This window comes from Miscanthus floridulus, chromosome 12, assembly GCF_019320115.1.
Source record: "Miscanthus floridulus cultivar M001 chromosome 12, ASM1932011v1, whole genome shotgun sequence".
NCBI lineage: Eukaryota > Viridiplantae > Streptophyta > Magnoliopsida > Poales > Poaceae > Miscanthus > Miscanthus floridulus.
In genome coordinates, this window is record NC_089591.1 from 80,476,551 (window position 1) to 80,499,576 (window position 23,026).

Here is a 23,026-nt window from a genome sequence, read left to right on the forward strand (position 1 = left end):
ACTCGATCGTGGGCCGAGACTCTAAAAGCTCTAGTTTGGTTTTGGTGAATTGATGAAACCCTAAGTGCTAACCTAGTTTATCAAGTGATCATGAGATAGGTAGCACACTCTAAGTGGTGAAGTAAATGAAGATCATAGCATAATGATGATGATGCTATGGTGATGATCAAGTGCTTGGACTTAGAAGAAAGAGAAAAACAAAAAGCTCAAGATAAAGATATAAACCATAGGAGCTATTTTATTTTGGTGATCAAGACACTTAGAGAGTGTGATCACATTTAGGTTTGATAGCCGTACTATTAAGAGGGGTGAAACTCATATCGAAATGCGGTTATTAAAGTGCCACTAGATGCTCTAACTCATTGCATATGCATTTAGGATCTAGTAGAATGCTAACACCCTTGAAAATGTTTGTGAAAATATGCTAACACATGTGCGCAAGGTGATACACTTGGTGGTTGGCACATTTGAGCAAGGATGAAGAAGTTAGAGGTGAAAAGGAGTTAGTCTCGCTGGTCACAAGGTGACCGGACGCTGGTCCCAGTGGAACCGGCGTGTCCGGTCAGTTGTAACAGCAGAGATGCTGGTGTTGGTCAAATGACCAGACGCTGGGTCTTGAATGACCGGACGCTAGAAGGGTGAGTCCGGTCCTATTGTCAGGCAGTGCTCAGAGGCTAGGGTCTCTGACCGGACGATGGAAGGGTCCGGTCGTGCTTGACCGGACGTGTCCGGTGGGCGAAATGCGTTTCTGGAACCTTACTAGAAACGACTAGACGCTGGTGGCTCAGCGTCTGGTCAGTTTTAGCGCAGCATCCGGTGAACTCAAGTGTTCGTTGAAGTCAGGACATGTGGCTGTCGTTGGACGACCGAACGCTGAGGTCCAACATCCGGTCAACATGACCGGAGCATCCGGTCAGCCCGCATTGTGCCCAGTGAAGGGGTACAACGACTCTATTTCATGGGGGCTTCTATTTAAGCCCCATGGCCGGTTGAAGCTCACACCTTTAGCAATTTTTATTAACATAGCAACCTTGTGAGCTTAGCCAAAGCCCTCCCACTCATCTCCATCATTGATTCATCATCTTTTTGAGATTGGTAGTGAATCTAAGTGCATTGCTTAAGTGATTGCATCTAGAGGCACTTGGTATTTATGTTTTGCTATGGATTTCGCTTGTTACTCTTGGTGGTTGCCGCCACCTAGATGGCTTGGAGCAGCGAGGATCATTGAGCGGAGGTTGGTGATTGTCTCCGGCTCCGATCGTGGTGATTGTGTGGGGTTCTTGACCTTTCCCCAGCGAAGAGCCAAAAGGTACTCTAGTGGATTACTCGTGGCTTATGTGATCCCCATCTTGTGTTGGTTGTGCGGCACCCTATTGAGGGTTTGGCATGTGAAGCCAATTAGAGCATGAACCTTTAAGTGAGTGAATCGCCACAATGAGTGTAAAAATCATTGTGTTCATCATTGATTTTGAGGTGATTGATCTTCATTGTTATTCATCCTTGTGATTGATTGGTTCCTTCATCTACATGGCGGTATAACCTTCTTGATCACTCTCATTACATTACCGCAAGCTACTTGTCAAGCTCTTTAGTGTAGCTAGTTGTGAGAGCTTACATGCTTGATTGGTGTGGCTCTTTAGTTAGCTTTTGAGAGCACACTAACATAGAGTAGTGTCTTAGATATTATGTGAATAGATACTATCTAAACTAGAATTGTGGTAGGTGGCTTGCATTTTGAGTAGGCTAGCGCAACACTTGCTTCGCCTCATAATTGTCTAACTATTTTGTTAAGTGTTGTTGTAGAAATTTTATTAGGCTATTCACTCCCTCTAGCCATTAGGACCTTTCAGACTCCTATGAAGCTCGTGCACCAGAGTTTTGGCCACTCGCGAGCCCATCCTTCGTTGTAAGGGTGCCTTGGGACAGCCATCAAAACCATTGATGGGCCAGCCCTTGAACTCCTGGGCACAGGAGGGCCAAAGGAACGCTTTTTGACCTATATCCCTTTTGCTAGAAAAGAGTCCTGGTCCACCCAGGGAGGCGAAACATCCATCGTGTCTTCAAAGGGAAATGATAGGGATTGCAGGCGCATATCCCACGACGCGACATGGTGGTAGATCATGGTAGGCACGGAGATCCAAGCAGATGGTTGCCTTCCTCGCATCCATCGCCCTTATAAAACCAAAGGGTTTACCCCTAGGGTTTAGTACTTTGCCTCCTTGCCTTTGCATCTACAACCTCCACCACCAATCGCCTAAGCTTCCCGCATCGGCGTCCTAGCTGTTGTCGAATTCACATCCATGCACCCCAATCCTCCAATAGAGCCATGGTGCTGCTCTGACATCACCCTCCAATGCCTGGAGGGCCTCGTTCAATGCGGTCTTCTTTGCGCGTGGACTACCGCCGAGGAGTGGCGGCTGCCCGGCGATGAGGACGTGTCGTCGCCGCCTGATGGCTACGTTGTTTCGTTCGTATGCTTCAATGAGTGTGGGTTTGCTGCCCCCGCCCATAGGTTCTTTCGAGGAGTACTACACTATTGTAAGATAGAGCTACAGCACCTCGACCGCAATGGGATCCAACACAAGGTGGCATTTGTCACCCTGTGTGAGGGATTCCTAGGGATCATCCCCCACTTTGATCTGTGGCAGAACTTCTTTGCTGTCACCCTCTAGAAGAAGCGGGAGAAGAGGCAGGAGCTAGATATGCCGATGGGATATGCTGGCATCCAGCTTCTGAATAACCAGGACGGCGATTACCTAGCAATGCGGCTGTCGACCTCCAACAAGGGGTGGCATTCGCATTAGTTTTACCTCAAGAACGATGATGCTGCCTCATTGCCGGAGTTTACCGAACGCTTAATCGAAGAGGCCCTAGATTCATGGAGGAAGTGGGGTGTCCTAGAGAAGGACAAGAAGAGGATCCAGGCCCATCTCGCCACCGTTCGCTTCTTGAAGGGGTCAGGAATCATTGGCGCCTACCATGCGAGGAGGGTGGCGCCACTAATGAGGCGCGCGCTTCTCCTATACGCGATGGCACCCGGGGTGTCATTCGAGGGGACGACGCTCGCCGAGGAGACACTCTCCCCATCCAAAATCGTGCAGCACATCAAGGAGGCGATGGAGCATTCTTGGGATAGCATGGGCGCCCCTCTTGAATTTATGTACCCAGTGTCAGGACATCCTCGGATGTGGCTAGAACCAGGGTACATTGTCCTAGTAAGTTTTCTCTTCCTCGTGCCTTCTTCTTAATTAAACTTGTGACCCCTTGATACTGACATTGTGATAGGGGGACTAGCCGAGGGGCCTTATCCTCATGGATCTCCTAGCTCTGTTGCCGAGGGATCTGTCTGTGAGGGCGGCGAACCGCACCGAGGCCGAGCGGCTGAGGAAAGCGAAGGAGGACAAGAGGAAGAAGAAACAGAAGAAATTGCTTGCGTGGGAGCGTAGGGAGGAAACCGACAGTGACACTGATGACGACAAGGAAGAAGATGGTGACATTGTTGATGATTCCGAGCATGATGGTCAGGAGAGCGTGGATATGCTGATAGGTATCCACTCATCCTTATAGGGACGCTTCCCGTTTCATGTGGAGGGAAGTGAGTCTATGAGGTCGGTAGAGATGGGCTGAATCATTGGCTTGTCCTCAGAACCAGTAGGGGCGAGCGGATCTGTCACCATGCCCGAGGTGTCAGCAGAGGGGGGTGGCCCCGCCACTATGCCTCAAGAGTCAGCATGAGCTGGCGGATCTACCGCCTCACCTAAGGTGCTAACGGTGAGGGGTGGCTCCACCACCGTGCCCCAAGAGACAACAGGAGTGAGTGGGCCTACCGCCACGTCCGAGGTGCCAATGGAGGGGGTGGCTCTACCGTCGCGCCCCGAGATGCAAGGGAGGCAAGCCCCTCTGCCTAGGAGCAGGGGGCAGGCTCAAAATGGCCCCGCCCCGACGAGACAGAGCAAGGACCTAGGGGTTCATCCCCCAAATGTATCCTTCGCCCAACAACATCAATGTAAGTCCTCAACTCCTTTGTTTTCTTTGTTTTTAGCGTGACTTATGCCTTTTCTTTTCTTGCAGCGTCTTGAGGCGGCGCAATCATTTATCGATGGTCCCACAGAAGAGCGTCGCTCTTTGGGTGAGGCGGGAGTCATCGGCTGTCGTCACACCAGTCTTGGGCGGGAGCGGCACCGCTGGCGTTGCTGCCTCATTGGCCTATAAGGCATCGCCCGCAGTGGTTCTTGTGCCCTCGGTGGGATAGGCAGACGAGGGGACTCAATGGACGCCCTCAGAGGTCGTTACGTAGCCGGCTATTGTGGTAGAACCTCCTAAATTATAGGGCCCACATGCACCTATCACTGTCCAATGACCTCTGACGACTATGCATATGTTTCCGATAACTTAAGAATATTGTTGGGTGTCCTCAGAGAACCCTAAATCATCCACAATTTCCGAGCAGGATCTCATTATAGAGTCATCGCAGTATTACAATATTTATTCAAATATCTACATCAGAGTAAAATAGCGGAAGTCTTACAATAACTTAATTTACAAAACAGTTATTTCAAACCTTAAAAACTATGTATGATGATTATTACAAAACATAGTAGTGGAGTGGCATAAGTAACATAAAATATAACACACAAAGGAAATACCCTGCCTAAGGGTCACACATTTACTTATCATCATCGACTTGAACAACAGTCATGCAGTACGGTCCAAGACAGACCTACCCATGAGGCTCACCTGCAACAAGGGTTAACGAACCCTGAGTACAAAAGTACTCAGCAAGACTTAACCAAAATATAAACGGAGTATAACTTAGGAATGCAGGCTCAGGGATTCAAGGTAGGGCTTTAGCAAGACTTAAAGTTCTGTTGCGTAAAAGCTCTTTAAAAGATTCTTTCTTTCAACATTTAATTCTTCAAAAAGACCATATATGAATCTGCCATGATCCGTAATGAGATCATGAACTTCATATCAAACTCTTTCTCAAATCCAACTCAAGTTTCATTTATTAACTACGGTGATGAACGGTGAGTTGAGTCTCCATAACCGAGGAGCAATGATGATTCAAACTGATTAAAACCTAGCTGGAGATTCCCAACCACATGACATATACTGGTCCTCGACCTACATATACCAACCTACCCTTAGATCCTCTAAAACAAGAACGGGTCTACGCCACCCGAGAATATAATACTCCACCAATCCAGCCCATTGCCACGTGGGTACACGCTACTCCCGTCATCTCTCTACTCCCAGTGCATGAGTAGCCATTCTTGTAATAGAATAGCCATGTTAAGGCTTACCAGAGTATGTGATCGGTACTACAAAGTCTCACCTCATGCAATTCAACAACGGATGTGTCTTAATTGACACAGGCGGAAAGAACCCGCTCACAAGACCTCCATGTCTTGTGGCTTCCATACACCGAGTCCACCCGGTCTAAATTTATTACTCCACATGCTCATATCTCATGATCACATAAATAACCAGTTGTATCCAAGAAACCATTTATATCTCGTAGGTGACCGGTGATCACCCGACTTGTACCGTTCTAAGCATGGCTAAACATAAATAAGTATTCTCGAATTGAAACAAGTATCAAGGTTGATATTGAAAAACAAGGTTGGTAATGCACCAATTAGGTTTTCACTCAACTCCTAACCACTTAATGCAGTATTGAAAAGCAAAAGCGATAAAAACTTGTAAAATACAAGGTATGTTTAAATGCATCCGGGGCTTGCCTTGATTGACGGAAAGGTCAGGTTTCGAAGACGTTCCACAATTATCAAATTCGACCTCAACAGATGGATTAACTTCCTCCTCAACCAGATTCACTACCACATTCTCACTTTTGTTCACTACACGTAGTAACAATGCTTTATTTAATATGATGCGCGATACGAAACATGATGCTTGACGATGGATGCAAAATTTTAAAACTTGAATACAACTTTCCTTCGTGGTACAGTTGCACACCAACAACTAATTAAACAATTTCATAAATTCAAACACTTACTTAAAGTATCAAGAATTATTTTATACTAATGACCCAAGATCATCACTCAATCCAAAATTCAAACAAAACCTAAATTATTAAGGTTACTATTTGCTTTTATGAATTAATTATTTAATTAAAAGATATGAAATAAATCAACTTTCTCCAAATGAGGTCAAAATTTTTATGAAGACTTATCCCATGATAACTAAGTGGCAAAACAATTTTCATAATTTTTGGATAAATAATAAAGCCTAGAAAAATCATGGAAGCTCATTTATTAATTAATTATAGCAATTTTTATCACATTCAAAATGTACTGAAAATCAACATTTAATATTTATCCTAAATAGTTTACACCTCAGAGAGGTCACACAAAATTTTTTTATAGTTTTTGGAGCTGTAATTAATTCTATACAAAAATAACAATTCACAACACTATCCATGCATTTCTGAAAAAGAAAAATTCCATTTTCAAACAACACCGTCACTGACAGGGTGACCCCACTCGTCAGCACAGTGCTCCCGCACGCAGCAACGACAACCGGGCATTGACCGGTGATTTCTCGCCATCGGTGAGATCAACGGCGACGGCGAGGGTACCAACATGATCACCACGACGAGGCGCACCGATTAGTGGCACGAATTACACCAGTCACAGCTCAACCCGAGCTCGACGCCGGCCATGGCGGACACGATGGTGCGGCAACGATACTGATGAGGATATCACAACTTCATCGCATACAAGCCAAGTAGAGAAGGAGGTCTAGCATGGGCGTCCAATTCATCTTTTTATGGTGGAAGCACAGTCCAACTCAAGTTCGAGTCCGGTTCGGGCTCTAGGACCAGTCTGCCTTAAACTGGTCACCCAGGACGTATCCGGACTCCATTTTCGACGATCCATATATGGTTCGAAAGCTAATTTGATAAGGAAGCCAATACAATTGGTTTCATGTCAAAAGACCTTCAGAATTAATGAGAATCGTCGAAACAAGTCAGTGTCCAGAATCTGCCAGGGTGCTACGACACCGTCTTTTGGTCCGTTGGACCGTGTATCGTGTTTGGGCCCATTAAGAGGCGCGTCTAGGGGGGTGACGCCCAAAACTCTATAAATAGTAGCTGTTGCTCTCCTTAGAGTTTGGGTTTTATTTAGTTCTTGATTTCCTCGTGAAACAGACATCGTTTTGCTACAACTGTCGCCGCCAAGGCCGCTTGCTGTGAACCAAGGCCCCAGTTCTTGATCTTGTTTGCCTGTGGCAATTAGTCCTTTCGAATAAAGACTTGAACTCCTTCTTGATTTCATAAGCCTCATATTTATTTGCAATTTTAGATTGTGTTCATCCCGTTCTTGCTTGTGTTCTCGATTCGCTTGCAGGAAAGCCTTCTCGGCGAGGTCAATTGCGTTCGCGTGGTTGATAACCAACGGAGTAGTGGTGTAATAGTTGCAGGGGTCCAAATCAATCTTTGGTTCGAAGCCTAGATCATGAACGTCGAGTCTCCACCAATCGATGCTATTATACCTTTCGGAAGATCGGGCCTAGTCTACATCAGATACGTCAGCAAAGGAAGGCCAGTAACGGTTAAACAAACTGCTTGGGAAGAGATAGCAGCTCACCCCAAACACGCTAGAGTTGATGGCCGAATTGGAGGAGCAACAGAAAGGCGGGTCGGCGAGCAGAGCAGACATGGCGGAGCAGGCTGTCATCGACGGCGATGTTTTGGTGGCTGCGGTGGACGAAATGATCAAGCAACGAGGCACAAAGCACCACGTCAACATGGAGAAGATGGAGCAACACTTTGCAAGGGCAGAGGCTCACCGTAGAGCTCCGGCCACGGTAAAGCGGGATCACCGGTGACGCTGCCGGCCGCGAGGAAGAAAGGCACCGAGCGACGTTTCCCCGCAAAGTCAAGCTACAAGGGTTGGTCAGCTGGGTGTGCAATTAACAGGCAGAGCTATGATAGGCTTTGCCGAGGCTAAGAATGCGCTACGGCGATGGCACAGCTCAACGGAGCAGTAGCGGAGGCGACGGGAAAAGCATAGCAGAGAAAATGGAGAAGAATGGCGACGTCGGAGGCTTTAAAATGCGGCCAGGAAGAATGAAGAAGCCACATAGGAGCCTTCTCCACGCCAGTGCGAAGCCAAACATGGCCACGAGCGTGCCTGGAAGCCAGAGGAATGTCACCGGCGGTGAGGTGTCGTCCACGGGTACTGTTCACCGAAATTATAGAATTGCCACTCACTTTGAATCCCAAATTACTCCCAAATCTATGTGGCAACTCAAAAATCTCCAAAAATAAAAGTTGTTCCAAATTCAAAGTTCTACAACTTTGCTTTTATAACCATACCTAAATTCGGTCTATATTTTGAAGTGCAAGTTTGAAATCAAAAGGGGACACTTTGAGAATTTACGCCTTTTCAAATTACTTCAAATTTTATAAAACAACTTTGAAAACTCCAAAAACAAACTTTGTACAACTTGACAAGCTCTACACTTTTGCTTTTAGGCTCGACCCCAAAATGTGCTTAGATTTAGAATTAGGTTTTCAGGGTAGAATTTAAATACTGAAAATCAGGGTTTTCGGAAATTCCAAAGCAACACAAAGATTTTTTAACTTGATTCAAACCACACCAGTCAACACATATAATATAAAGGTAAACTTGTTTTAGTGTATGCATATCAAAATTTTCACTAACACCAAAATGATGTGCAATGCATATGATGACATGGCATGTTTTAGTATTGAAACACCCGAGGTGTTACAGCGATGGAGGTGATCCCGCTGTCGGCGATGGGGTGAATGGAGCTACCGGTCGTGCATGTGGCGTCGACTGTGGCGCACGTGATGCCACCTGTCAAGGCCTCACCGATGCAGGCAGAGGTGGTAGTGGCTGCGACGGGCGAGCCACCGTCGAACGCCACTGTGGCAGCTATAACAGAACCGACCAATTATACGAAATTAAGTAAGAAAATCATCCGCCAGAGCAGACGATTTAGCAAACTTAAGCCCGTATAACCCGGTAGTCCGTAAAATCATGAAGGATTTCAAACCAACTCACATACCAGCCAAGATTGTAATAAGTTTAGCGATCACCATCACATATTACATACAAGTTCGTATCATAGGTACATCAGAGTTTAAACATAGTTATTACAAACGAGTTCGAATAAAAGTAGCGGAAGCCATTTGTTCAAAACCACACACACTCACACGGAGTTCAAATACAGTGCTAGCTAATGATCATCTCCAACAAAAGCATTAGGCGAGACATAAGGAATGACCATGCCCATGGTCCTAAGCATCACCCATCGTAGGATAAAGGCAGTTGATACAGTAGTCATAATACATCTACCCATCTGCAATAAGTGGGAATAAAACCCTGAGTACGAGAAGGTACTCAGCTAGACTTACCCGACATAACTGAAAATAAAGTGACACCAAGGATTATGAAGGGCTTTATAGTAGGGTAGCTGACTCATTTGTAAAAAGAGGCATTTTTAGTATTTCAAGAACCTTTCCAAAAGCATTATTGTCAAGTTAATTATTATTAACCTGTCGACTACATTTGCACCTATACTAGAGCAAGCATGTGACTAAGCAAATAATGATAACCAATGATCATTAACAACTTCCATAATGTCATATTCATTATAATTGTCCAAGTGTTCCATCAACATTACTACGATAAGGTAACTCAAGTCAAGTGCTCACTATCCAGGAGCGATGGTGATTCGAATCGATTCCTAACCAGTTGGTGATTTATTCCTTACACAAACCTCACTCACTCGCTAAAGTGAGGTATCGGTCACCGAGTTAATTATCTAGGAAAAATCTCGAGTTTGCTAGGAACCACATGTACCCGGGGGCTGACCGACTGCCTTTCGGTCTTATCATCGTGCCCCCGTGTCCTACCACACCTGCTCCGGTACAGTGCGCTGCGGGCAATCTACTCGGCCCAAATAATCTTCTAGCTTCGCAGTTAAAAGGTACTTTATTTGGCCAGCTAAATGTAAGGCATGCGTTCAACATGACTCGAGGCCCAACAATGGTCAGTCCTTAATCGACATAGACGGAAAACACTACAGTCCAAAACCTAGTAAGTCTCCGTCCAGTCTCAACTTCAAATTAACACTTAGTTATACCATGACTACATAGTTATCCAAGCAGATCCATGTAACCTCCTATAGCTCGCAGGTGATAGAAAATCACCCGACTTCTACCGGTCTAAGCCAGCTAAGCATTGACTCGACTGTGGATACCAGGGTAACAAGGATATAGTATAACAAAGGTAGACAAGGTATAATGTAGCAATGGTTGCAAACAACTTCTAAATGTAATGCATCAATTAAAGTAAAGCATTTAATTAATAATTGCAGATCGGGGAGAAAAATTCCCCGGGGCTTGTCTCTCTCGAAGGAGCTCGGGCGGTGATCAGGGCACTCCGGAAGTTCCTCAACGTCCTCCTCGTCTGTTTCGATCACTTCCTGCGGCTGCACCTCGAGCTGCTCCTTGGACTCCTCGGGTATGATGACTAGGCCCTCGGTTTACGATCCTATATGATGCAGGTGCGTAAGTGCTTATGCAAAAGGTGCATCGGATGAAATGAACACAATGAATATGCTTGAATGCAAGGTAGTCAACATCATCCAAGAACATGTACTACAAGCACATGTCATCTACTGCATTTTCTTCTACTACTAATATGCTAAGTCAACACATCTCATTAAATGCTTCAAAGATACACCAAAGCTTCACTAATTTCTTAATCATGCATAAAGCAACATTTGATTAAACCCTAGTTAATAATAGGTTTGAATAGCAACATCTATTTTTATAGCATAAAAAAATCTTAGAAAAGTACCATAGCACAGTACTACCCTAAGTAGTTTACCATTAAATTTTTATGGCATTTGGATAAGTGGATTAGCCTCCACAAAAATGACAAGCTATGGCATAATTATGATCATGAAAATACTTTGTACTGTGGAAAGTGTCAAACAACAAATGTAATATTTTTCCTATGTTCTACACAGTAAATAATCACTGTACAAAAATTATCACATGCATGTTTTATACAAATTTTGCTCTCTAGCAAAAATAACAAAAATCAGCCATTAAAGGCACTTGAACTACACCTCATAATTTTTCTACAGGACATGCATGGCATACATTTTTCCTAGGAAGTACATTACACAAGAAGATTAACAAACTTGGAATTCATATTTTCCTGATCTTTCTATGATTTATTATGCCTTTCTCAAGAAAACAACAATTTCAATGATTAAATGAAACTCCACAGAAAAGTATCACCAAACTAACATGCAATATTTTTAAACCCTAGATCTTGTCATGAGGATCACAACAAAATTTATTTCACCATTTTTGGAGCAAAAATGAGTACACAAACATTTCCCAAAGTATTTCTCTTCCCAAATAATAAAAGAAAAATCGAAAACATTTTTCCTATTACTACTGGGCCGACCCATGAGAACGACTGGCCCATGGCCGCTTTCGGCCTGAGTAACCGAGCGGAGGGAAGGGGCGACGGCCCGGCTTAGGGCTCCGGCCCAAGGCCGACCTGGCCCAGCAAGGGCCGAGGCGAGACGGCCATGCCACGCCGGCGTTCCAGGCGCCATGGCGGTACGGCCGCTGCCAGCGGGCCGACGGCCGTTGCCGGCCATGACCGGGCAAGAAGGAGCGCGTGCTGGGTCCGCAAGGAGATGGCGAACACGAGCAGGTGACTCAAGGGGGTAGAGAAGGAACGGGGAAGCCCTTTCCACGGCGAGGTCACATGCGGCGGCGCCATGATCGACGGCGGCGAAACCGCTCAAGGTAGCATTACCTTGCTCAAACGGTGACCCTGCAGCGAGCACTGGGTGTCGGAGAGCGAGGCGGAGTGACGTGCGTGCGATTGCTAGCGACGGTGGACCACCGGCGACCAATTTCACCAGCGGAGCTGCGGTGGCGAGGGAGAGATGCAGCGCGGGAGTTGCTGCTGCTGCTGCGCTGCGGCTGGCGGAGTGAAGAGGGAAGTGGAGGAGTGAGGAGGAGCGCATCGTGGTCAGTAGGTGAAGGCGAGCGCATGGAGGGTGGGGCAGGCCGGCTGTGACACACGGCGAGCTTCGCCGGCACATGGCGGCCACACGGCATGCGTGCCCTGGCGCGGTTGGGTGAGTGCGCGACGACGGGCGCGGCGCGCAGGAACAGGCGTGGCTCGGCGCTGGGGCAGGCCGGGCGAGCGAGCTAGGCCGAGGCGAAGGCACGGGCGTGGTGTGGGGCGCTGGGCTGACTTCGGCTGATGGGCCAGAAGTGAGGCGGCGGCCCGTTAAATGAGATAAACATTTTCCAAATTCAAATTTCTAATGAATTTTCAAATATCAGTTTTCAAGTACTATTTTGAGCATGAAAATGACTTCTTTTGAAAATGGCCCAAAAATAAAAGTTGTTCCATTTTTCAAGATCTACAACTTTACTTTTATGATCAAAGTCCAATTCCAAATAGATTTTGAATTACAAAATAAAATCAATATTAACTCAAAATCCTAATTTTGAAGAATTATTTTTAAAGGCAAAATTTGGCAAAGATTTAAATATGAACTTCACTCCAAATTGTATCCTAAATATTTATAAGCTATCTTAGTGATCAAAACAATAAATCATGGCATCCAAGCATGAGCATGGCATTTCACATTGTTTGAACAATAAATGAATTTCAATCACTTAAGCATCACTTGAAATGATACTTCATTTCTTTCGAAATGAAATGCATGAATGATGCTTATGCATGAGGTGATGATGATTATGCTCATGGGATGAAATGGTAATGCACGCTTAACACCAAGGTGTTACAGCAGCGCCCGAGGCAGTGGTGCAATCCGCGCCACTATCGGCCCAAGTGACGGTGCCCGACATAGGCCGGACGGAGGGGGACACGGGAGAGGGGCCCTTGGACATTGTGGCGGTGCTAGAGAGGACTAGCCCTAACGCCGGGGGGTAGCCACTCGCCTGCGTGAGATGAGTACCTGTTCTGATGGGTGAATCCACAGGACTCGTCGTCGACACTCTTTACCCTCGTTGATGCTACTGAGAGCATGGAGTGGGAGAGTCTCGATGAGGGGATTGCGGCCATGCTAGAAGCTCTAAATCATGTCAGGGGCATCCTACATGAAGTCATCATTCCCATCGACCAGGTATTTACTTAATCTAGCCTCTCGCCCGCTTCTTTCTTTGTGTATTTTTGTGCTCTGACCACCATCTTTTTTTAGTCTCTCATCGCTCGTAGCTGAGAGAAATCCTAGTTCCTTCGTGAGCATAAGGAGGACTGAGACTGCCTCGTTGATGAGGCATGGTTGCACGAGGATGTGACCACCCAGCTTTGATGGAGGGTGGCCGAGTTGACTCCCCTTGCCGAGGAGGCGGGCAATCTCCGGCTATGGGTGGCCAAGGCTAGTTGGGACACGGAGGATGCCAAGAAGGCATTCCAGGATCTATCGGCGAGGATGTGGCAGGATGAGGAGGAGGCCGCCAGAGTCTGGAAGGAGCATGACAAGCTGCTCCAGAGGGACGCCGAGGCCCGCCAGTGGGTCCTCGACCTCCTGGCCGAGGTGAAGGAGCGGGAGCTCAAGCTAGGAGCCGAGGAGAGATTTGTGGCCCTATAGTAGAGGGTGAACCTAGACACTGAGGCAGTTGCCTAGCTATGTAAGGAGCGAGACAAGTTGCGCTAGACTATGGAGAGGCTCTGCTCGCAGCACGGTGTGGCCCACGGGGAGCATGACTAGGCTGTCCAAAATCACGATGAGGCACAGTAGGGGACCGGCTCTCTTAAGGCCGAGCTCAGAACCATGACGACCCGAAGGATGGAGGCTGAGAGCATCTTCGCTAGGCTGGTCACGGAGCTCACCAAGGCACGGAGGGGCCTATAGGCGGAGAGCGACGAGCATGATCTCCTACACGCTGCCCTCAGAGTGGTCTATGATGACCTTGAGGTGGCGTGGCCAGAGAGGACTAGCTCGCTTGCGGCCTATGACATAGATATCATGGCATGGGTGCGCCAGCTCAAGAAGAAAGCCCTTCGCTCTGAGATCACACAAGCCTTCGCCATCGCCCGCTCTCATTATGCGGACAATATTGACTTGGAGATGATGAGCCTTGGCTTCGTGTATGGCTACAAAGCCTTCGAGCAAGATGAAATAGAGACGGCGGTGGCTCCTCTCGCGTAGGACCTCATGGATAAAGTTAAAGACATAGTTCTCCCCTGAAGGGGGTAGTTAGTCACATAGGTCGGATGAAACACTTATTGTAATCTGTGAACAAGCGTCGACCTTTATGTATCAAAAACAATTTTGTAACTTTGTTTTATTTAATTGAACTTGTTTTCTTTCCTTTTTATATGCGAAAGAAGGGCGCACCCCGACCCCTCTGTTCGTTAAGACCATAGGGCCTAAGGTGTTAGAGGAAAAACTTTGATCACGCTGGTGAGCAAAGACACCGTAGCCTCCGAGACATAGGTTTTTTGCAGTTCAATTAGGCATGCCTACTTATTTGTTTTCGCAAACTTTGCTGCTCTCGGCTGGATGTCGCTTTTGCAAGCGCATCGGCCGCCTCATTGAGGTGTCTCAGGATGTGATTGAGTTCAAGGTCATCGAACTTGTCCTCCAACCGGCAGACTTCTTAGCAGTACGCGGCCATCTTGACATCATGGTAGTTTGACTCCTTCATGACCTAGTCGACGACCAGCTAGGAATCTTTTCAAACATCAAGGCGTCAGACACCTAGCTCGATGGCAATACATAGGCCATTGATGAGCGCCTTATATTCGGTCACATTGTTGGAGGAGGGGAAATGGAGACGGACCATGTACCTCATGCATACCCCGAGGGGCGACACAAAGACCAGGCCTACGCCGGCGCCCTTCTTCATTAGCAATTCGTTCAAGTACATCATCCAGTACTCTTGATCGACGACTGCTAGTGGAATTTGGACCTCGGTCCATTCTATGACAAAATCAGCCAACACCTAGGACTTGATGGTTGTCCAAGAAGCATACGCAATGCCCTGACCCATCAGCTCGAACGCCCATTTCATGGTTCTTTTCGTGGCATCCTGGTTTTGGACAATCTCACCGATGGAGAAGGACATCATGACCGTCACTAGATGTGACTCGAAGTAGTGGCGTAGCTTCTTCTTGGTGATGAGGACAACATACAGAAGCTTATGGATTTAGGGGTAACAGGTCTTCGAGTCGGATATGACCTCACTGATGAAGTACATAGGGCGCTGTACTTTGAGGGCATGCTCCTCTTCTTCCCGCTCCACTACCAGGGCGGCGATGACCACTTGTGGGGGGCCATGATGTAGAGTAGAAGGGGTTCTTCCTCGGGGGGAGGAACTAGGATCGAGGCATTTGTCAGGAGCTGCTTAACCATGTCAAGTACTTCTTGGGCCTTGGATGTCCATTCGAAGTGATTGTCCTTTAGAAGTCGATAAAGGGGAGACCTCATTCACCGAGGCATGAGATGAAGCGGTTGAGCGTGGCGAGGCACCCCGTCACCCGTTGTACTCCCTTTATGGTCTAAATCGGTCCCATCCTTATGATGGCTGAGATCTTCTCTGGGTTAGCTTCGATGCCACGCTCGAAGACGATGAAGCCAAGCAGCATGCCCCTCAGGACCCTAAAAACACACTTTTCAAGATTGAGTTTGATGTCATTTGCTTGAAGTTTTGCAAAGGTATGTTCAAGATCGGCTACAAGGTGGTCAACCCATTTGGATTTGACCATGATGTCGTCAACGTAGGCCTCAACGGTCCACACGATGAGGTCTCCGAAGCACTTGAACATACAGCGCTGGTATGTAGCCCTAGCGTTCTTCAGACTGAATGACATTGTGACATAGCAGAATGATCCAAAGGGGGTGATGAAAGATGTCATGAGTTGGTCGGACTATTTCATCAAAATTTGATGGTACCCGGAGTATGCATCAGGGAAGCAGAGGGGTTCGCACCCCGAGGTAGAATCAACTATCTAGTCTATGCGTGGCAAAGGAAATGGATCCTTCGGGCATGCTTTGTTAAGACCCGTATAGTCAACACACATCCTCAACAAGAACAGGATTGGCTAACCACTCTGGGTGGTACACTTCCTTGATGAATCAGACCACCAAAAGCTTTGCGATCTCCTCACCGATGGTTCTATGTTTTCCCTCATCAAAGCGACGTAGGCATTGTTTCATCGGCTTGGAGCCTAGGTGGATCTTCAAGGCGTGCTTGGCGACTTCTCTTGGAATGCCTGGCATGTCCGAGGGTTTCCACACGAGGATGTCTTTATTGATGTGAAGGAAACCAACGAGCACGCTTTCCTATTTAGAGGAAGCCATTTTACCCTCGGTGCTCTCGGGGTCTACGAGGACCTCCTGGGAGCCCTCCACTGGCTCAAAAGACCCGGTCAACCGCTTGGGGTCGGGTGCTTCTTCGGTGACCTCCTTTTTGAGGGGCGCGAGCTCTATAGAGGCGACGATTGTTGTGGCGTGATCGCAACACTCAACCTTGCACTCGTAGGCGCGCTAAAAGGAGGTGTTGTCAGTGATGATCTCGCCTGGGCCTGACATATTTAGTTTGAGATAGATGTAGTTGGAAATGGCCATGAACTTCGTGTAGCATGGTCGCCCTAGGATGGCGTGGTAGGTTATGTGGAACCCAACCACTTCAAAGGTGAGGGTCTCCATCCTATAGTTGGATGGACCCCCAAAGGTGACGGGCAGATCGAGGTGCCAAAGTGGCAAGGCCTACTTTCTAGGCACGACACCGTGGAAAGGTGCTCCGGTCAGCCGGACGCGCTCTCCGTCAATGCCCATGGCGTCGAGCATCTTGGTGTATAGGATGTTGAGGCCACTGCCCCTATCCATCAGTACCTTGGTGAGGCGCTTTGTACCGACGACTGGGTCGACCACGAGCGGATATCTCCTCAGTTGTGGGACGCTCTCCGGGTGGTCGGTCCGATCGAAGGTTATGGCGGATTCTGACCACCGAAGGAAGGTGGGTGTGGTCGGTTTGGTCGCATAGACCTCGCGGCATGCGATCTTCTAGTGACGCATGGAGTTGTAGGCCTCCGGTCATTCGAAGATCATGAGGCAGCCATCTGGTGTTGGAAAGTCGTCGTCCTTCTCCTCATCATCGTCTGTTGTGGGGTCAAGGTCCTTTCCGTGCTCCCCTTTGTTGGAGCCTTCGGACAAGAACCGTCGTATAAGGCTGTAGACTTTGTACAGATGCTTGACCAAAAAAGCATGGTTTGGGCATGGCCCCTCGAGTAGTTTTTTGAAATGGTTCGGAGTGCCCTCCACGGGCTTCCGACCACCTCTCCGGTGAGCAGTGGCCACAAGCGAGCCCTGGCGCTGTTGCTTCTTGTTCTTCTTTTTAGCGGAATGATTGGAGGTGCCTTCGCCAGCATCCTCGTCTCGCCTCACCTTACCATCGAGACGATAGAAGATGGCTTCGATCGCTTCTTCGCCTGAGACATGGCTGGTGGCGATGTCCAGGAGTTCCTTGGTGGTTCGTGGGCCCTTATGTCCTAGCTTGTGAACCAGAGACTCACAAGTGGTCCCAGACAGGAAAGCTCCTATAACGTCGGTGTCAGCGATATTAGGGAGCTCGTTGCATTGTCGGGAGAAGCGCCGGATGTACCCACAGAGGGTTCCTCTCGCCTTCTGCTGATAGTTCTGGAGGTCCGACGAGTTTCCAGGGCGCTTGTATGTGCCCTGAAAGTTTTCCACGAAGATCTCCTTTAGGTCCACCCAACTTTGGATTCTGTTGGACGGAAGGTGTTCCAACCAGGTTCTAACCGAATCGGCCAAGAATAATGGAAGGTTGCGGATAATAAAGTCGTCATTATCCGCACCACGGGCTTGGCAGGCAAGCCGATAGTCTTCGAGCCATAGTCTGGGGTTTGTTTCCCTAGAGTACTTTGGGATATTGGTTGGTAGTCGGTACCTTGGCGGGAAGGCAGCGTTGAGGATGTGTCGGCTGAAGGCCTAAGGCCCTGGCAGGCCAGGGCTCGGGCATCGGTCCTTGCCGCTGTCATAGCGTCCGCCACGACGAGTGTGATAGCCGCGTCTGGCTCCCTCTCTCGGGTCATCGTAGGCGCGTCATCAGGCGTCGAGGGTGTTGCGCGCGTCACGGTTGCGGCCGGCGCTGACGCACCGGGACCGCAGTGTGCTGCCTACTTCCTTGTGGTTTCTGGTGGACTGACGCGTCCCTGCCGAGACGCTCTGAGGGCGTGCGCTGGCTAGCGTCGAGCTCACATCGTCGAGACAACGAGCTTTCGGCCTGCTGCGCCGCCGCACGCTCGAGCAGTGTGTGAATCTCATGGTGGGCCCGACGATCCTCGGACGTTGTGGCCTCTGAAAGGCCATGGAGCAAGGTCGTCGCGGCGGCGATGTTCTGGCTCGTATGGGCGAAGCGTGGGAGGGCTTCATCGTCGGCGATGATCCTCTGGTTCACGTCGCGGGCCATGGCGCGGGCGCGCCCACCGTCTCCGTGGCGCTCGATCTCGCATTCCTGCTTGAGCTGGAGTTGCGCTTCCTCGATCTCTCGATGTCAGGCTTTCAGCTGCTCCACCGGCATGTGTGGTGGGGCCACTTTCTCCCTCTCGGCCTCTTCGTTGAGGCCGTTTGTTGTGGTGGCCTCCTCCTCGTGGACGCTTTCGACGTGTCCCTCGGGGTATCCGTCATGAAGCATTCACGAGAGGGGTGATGACTTTTCTTGCTGGAGTCTCTATGAGAAGGTCGTGGAAAGATTCCAAGACACCCACACGACTTCGTGGTTCGTCGAAGGTGGGACCTCCCTGCTGGCCATCCATGCACGTACGGTGCCACCAGTTTTCGTACGTATGGCTCGACTGTTGGGACGTACTATTACATTTACCTATACAGTACGTACTAGTGACGTACTGTGCAACAGTAATCCGGTCGAGATGCGAGTCATATATGCATAGCAGCATAGGCCACCAGTGCACCCAATGCCCCAGTGGCAACGCGTACTGGTGGCAATGGACAATGCAATTCTTTAAGGCCTCGCTTTTTTGGAACCCTACTTGTCGTGATGATACATTTGAGAAGACGGTGCAGAGATGCGGTAGGTACGTACGTACGTTCATATATACCTCCAGATATAATAATACTCCTACGGTGCATGACTGACGAGAGAGAAGACACACTCATAATAAAGCACCTTCGTATCTCGATCCAGCACGAGCGGCGAGTACAGAGAGACAGACAAAGGTGCGTGGCTAGCAAGATATGGTACGGGTACGGGGATACACGAGTCAAGTCGCTGCAACCTTCTCACAGCAGTCGGCCGGACGCTGGTGGCGATTCCACGAGTAGACTCGTTGAACAATCATCGATCCATTCCATCGTCCAGGTAGAGGTAGAGACGAGACGAGAGTACCATGCACACAGAGGCACTGACGAGACCACGAGGGCAAAAGCGCCATTCCATTTGAGCTACTACTAGCTAGCTACTGCATGCGTGCTACTCTCAGGGTCTCAGCTAGTACTAGAGCTAGCATGCTTGAGGTAGCTAGCATTGATTCCTTCCTCCAATACCATGCAGGAAGAAAGCAATGGCATGGCAGCCGTGCAGTGGAGTTCCTGCACGCGGCGCAGCGAGGTGAACAGGCCGCACGGCTGCAGCCTCGATTGCTGATCCTCCCCCCTTCGTCCTCTACCTCTAACCCTGCATGCCATGCGCCGCCAATGATCGTCGTCCGCGACAAACCCGGAACCCAAGAAGGCAGTGGCAACGGCAGCGGCCAGCCTCGTCGATCATAATACCCACACCACACCACACCACGGCAGCTACACCAACAATGTCCACTGATCACAAGCTCCATCTCCAGTCAACAACGAGTCAATGCATGCAATGCAACCAAGCGCACAAAAGGGAAGCTCAAAGCAGACACCTAGCAGTAGCATCAGGACACGTTGTACATGCATGCATGCGTGCGAGAGCGAGACCAATGCAATGCTACATACGCTTCCACCTCCAAAAGAATTTCTAGTCACAGCCTCCAACAATGAATCACGCATCACCTTATTTACATCTCGGTCGGTCCCTCCTGGATCGTTGGAGCTCAGCTAGACGGCCGGCCGGATTGCACAACGCCGTCGGTAGCTAGCAGAGCTGGGAGGAAGATGATCGACCACGACGGGGCTAGTAGCTGCGGGCCGAGGGTCAATGCCGTTGCCAGCCGGACGGTTACCGGGAGGCGGAGTCGCCGCTGCGGTGGTCGGAGACGAGGGCGTGGATGGTGCTGGAGAGGCTGTTGACGGCGGAGACGAGGCCCGCGAAGCCCTGGCGCCGCACCTCCGTGCGCTCCTCCTCCAGCCGCAGCCGCCGCTCCTCCAGCTCCAGGACCTCCCGGTGCCGCCGCTCCCGCTTCTCCTCGCATGCCACCAGGGTGCGCGCCAGCACCGTCGCGCTGCGCACCACGCTGGAACCCAGCCGGTTCAGCCGCCGACGCTTCGGCTCCGGTTCCCCGCCGTCCGACCCGTCCTCACCGGACTCCGACGACCCCGTCAGCTCCTCCGCTGCATTCGTGTACAAACATACATCCATCCACACATCATCAAAACGTTACAGTAACAGGCTAACATAAACTACACATCAGTTACCATGCATTATGGTTTTTAAGTAATTTATTACTACGAAAACATACGAGTTGGAGAACAAAAGGTGCTTTGTTAGTTCGTTTGCATGCTTGCACAGTTGCTCCAAGCTTTCAGGCTTTACACTTGGATCCTGCCAATGCCTTTACAAAGTGATTGCAACCTTTAATTGTTCCTTTGCATTGCTTCAGCTGTAAGAGTAGCCATGAAATCTATTTATTTATTTTTATCTATCACTGCAAGTAAAACCCTCCATAAACTATAGGATTCGCCGCCTACTTTGGCCTGCATGCATGAGCTGCACTGCACTCTGCGCGCAGGTTTATTCTCATCTCCCAGCATTATTACCACTGCCACCCCCGGGAAGAAGGCACAGTAAAAAAGTTAAAAAGCTAGCAAACCCCCCCGGTGGTGAGGTAAATAATTAGTACACCAGGTCGCGAGAGCATCCCATCTCCCCCAATCATAGCGCCTGGCTCTAAGCACATAAATAACCTCGTGGCGATCTACGGGCCCACGTGTCAGTTGAGACGAGACGAACAGTAAATGGAACGGGTAGATAGATCATAGATGTAACAGCAGCTGGAATTAAGTACAGGCGCGCGCTCTGACCGACCATACCGGAAACCGACGTCGCCGGCGGCGCCACGGCCACGGCCGGAAGTGGCGGCGGAGGAGGCGGCGGCGGAGCGCGGGGCTGAACGAGGAGGGGCTTCGGCTGCGGCGATGGAGGAGGCGGCGGCGGCGGCGGCGGAGGCAACGAGAGCGGGGGTGGCGCCGGGGTGGCCGCGATCGCCGCGCCCCCTCGCCGCGCGGCGCGGCGCGAGAGCACGTCCGTCAGCGCGTCGAACACCTCGGGCGCCAGGTTGGTGGGGAGATTACGGTCCTTGCGCTCGTGACGCTCCATGGCCCAGTAGAACGGGAGACCCCTCGCGGCGGCGGCGGCGGTGGCGGTGGCGGTGGCGGTGCCGGCGGTGGCGCGGGACTCGTAGTCGCGGACCTTCTTGTAGTCGCGGAGGAGGTTGTCCCACTTGTCGTTGCACTGGTTCTGGCTGCGGAGGCAGCCGTGGTTCCAGCAGTAGTTCTCCACCCACTTCCACCGCTGCTCCGCCGACCGCGGCGTCGTGGGCGACCCCGCCGCGGCGGGAGGCACCCCGTGGCCGTGGCCATGGGCGCCGCCGGCGCGGCGGTCGTCGTCCAGGCGCTTGGCCGTGATGAGGATGAGCGTCTCCTGGAGGGTCCAGTTGCCCTTGCGGTAGTCCCTGGGAGCGGACGCCGGGGACGGCGGCGGGGCCGCGAGCGCCGGCGCTGAAGCCGGCGACGGCGGCGTCATGTGGCCGTGGCCGTGCGGGTGCGGGCGGAGCAGCGCGAGCGGAGACGCCCCGGCGCCGGACGAGGAGGACGGCGACGGGTCGGAGGAGGCAGCGGTGGGCATGGGCGATGCCGCCGCCTTGGCTACGGTGTTGGTCGACATGAGACGGCTGGCGAGCGCGGCGGCACCGGCTGTGGGTGGGCTGCTGCTACGGCGGTGTCTGGGTCGGCGCGTTGGCGCTGGTGCTGGTGCTGAGCATCGGGACGCGACGAGGGCGGTGTGGTTGGTGCGGTTCAGAGGCGCGGCGCGGGCGAGGCCACTGGGCACCCCGTCCCCGAGTTCGCCGTATTTACATGCCCACGGCGTTGCGTTGGCTTGGGTTTAGTGGTGGCGTTAAGCTTTATCACCCAACCCAGCCAAAGCAAGCGCGAGGTGCACTGCACACTGCAGCCAGGCAGAGGGCGTTTCGTTTCAGCTCGTTGGGCGGGTGAGTGGGTGAGGGTGCAGTGCAAGGCTCGTGGCAGGGCGCTCCATGTGAGTGGGGGCTGCGCTGCGCCGCTGCGCAGAGCTCCACCCCATCACACATCTCATCGCCCGCCCGGCCTTCATGTGAGACTGTGAGAGGGAGATGCAAAGGTGACGTTCACGGCTCATCAATCTCCACCTCTTTTCCTTTCCTCCTGCATCTCCTGCTCATTTCCCGCGGTTTCTTCAGTTTTTTCTAGTAACCTTCTTCGCCCTGTTTGTTTAGGTTTATAAGTACTGTTAATTGATTTAGTGTGAAAAAAAATAATACTCGTTGGCTGATAAGCCATAGCTTATAAGCCAAATACTACCCAACGAACGGGCTGCTTGTCGATGCTTGCACGCAGGCGCAGTAGATAGACGAAAACAAAAGGGAAAGATGTGCCGTTGCTATTGCTAGCCTTCTGCTGGCTTCTGTTAGTGTTATGCCATTTACCACTAGTGGCCGGTTGGCGGTAGCTCATGGCAACCGTGGCTCCGGGGCTGGTGAGTGAAGTGACCAGTGAGCACTTTCTGTTTGGGGCTTGTCGTGGA

At 50.2% G+C, this 23,026-nt stretch overlaps 1 protein-coding gene across 1 annotated transcript; it reads right to left on the bottom strand.

The window, feature by feature from the left end:
- Positions 1-19,936: 19,936 nt before the first annotated feature.
- Positions 19,937-22,404, bottom strand: LOC136498299 (uncharacterized). The gene is made up of 2 exons (XM_066494242.1): positions 21,277-22,404; positions 19,937-20,577 (listed from the first exon to the last, which is right to left on the bottom strand). The coding sequence occupies exons 1-2, from the start codon at positions 22,127-22,129 to the stop codon at positions 20,246-20,248; spliced, it is 1,185 nt and encodes a 394-aa protein (XP_066350339.1). The 5' UTR covers positions 22,130-22,404; the 3' UTR covers positions 19,937-20,245.
- Between the last annotated feature and the right edge of the window lie 622 nt (positions 22,405-23,026).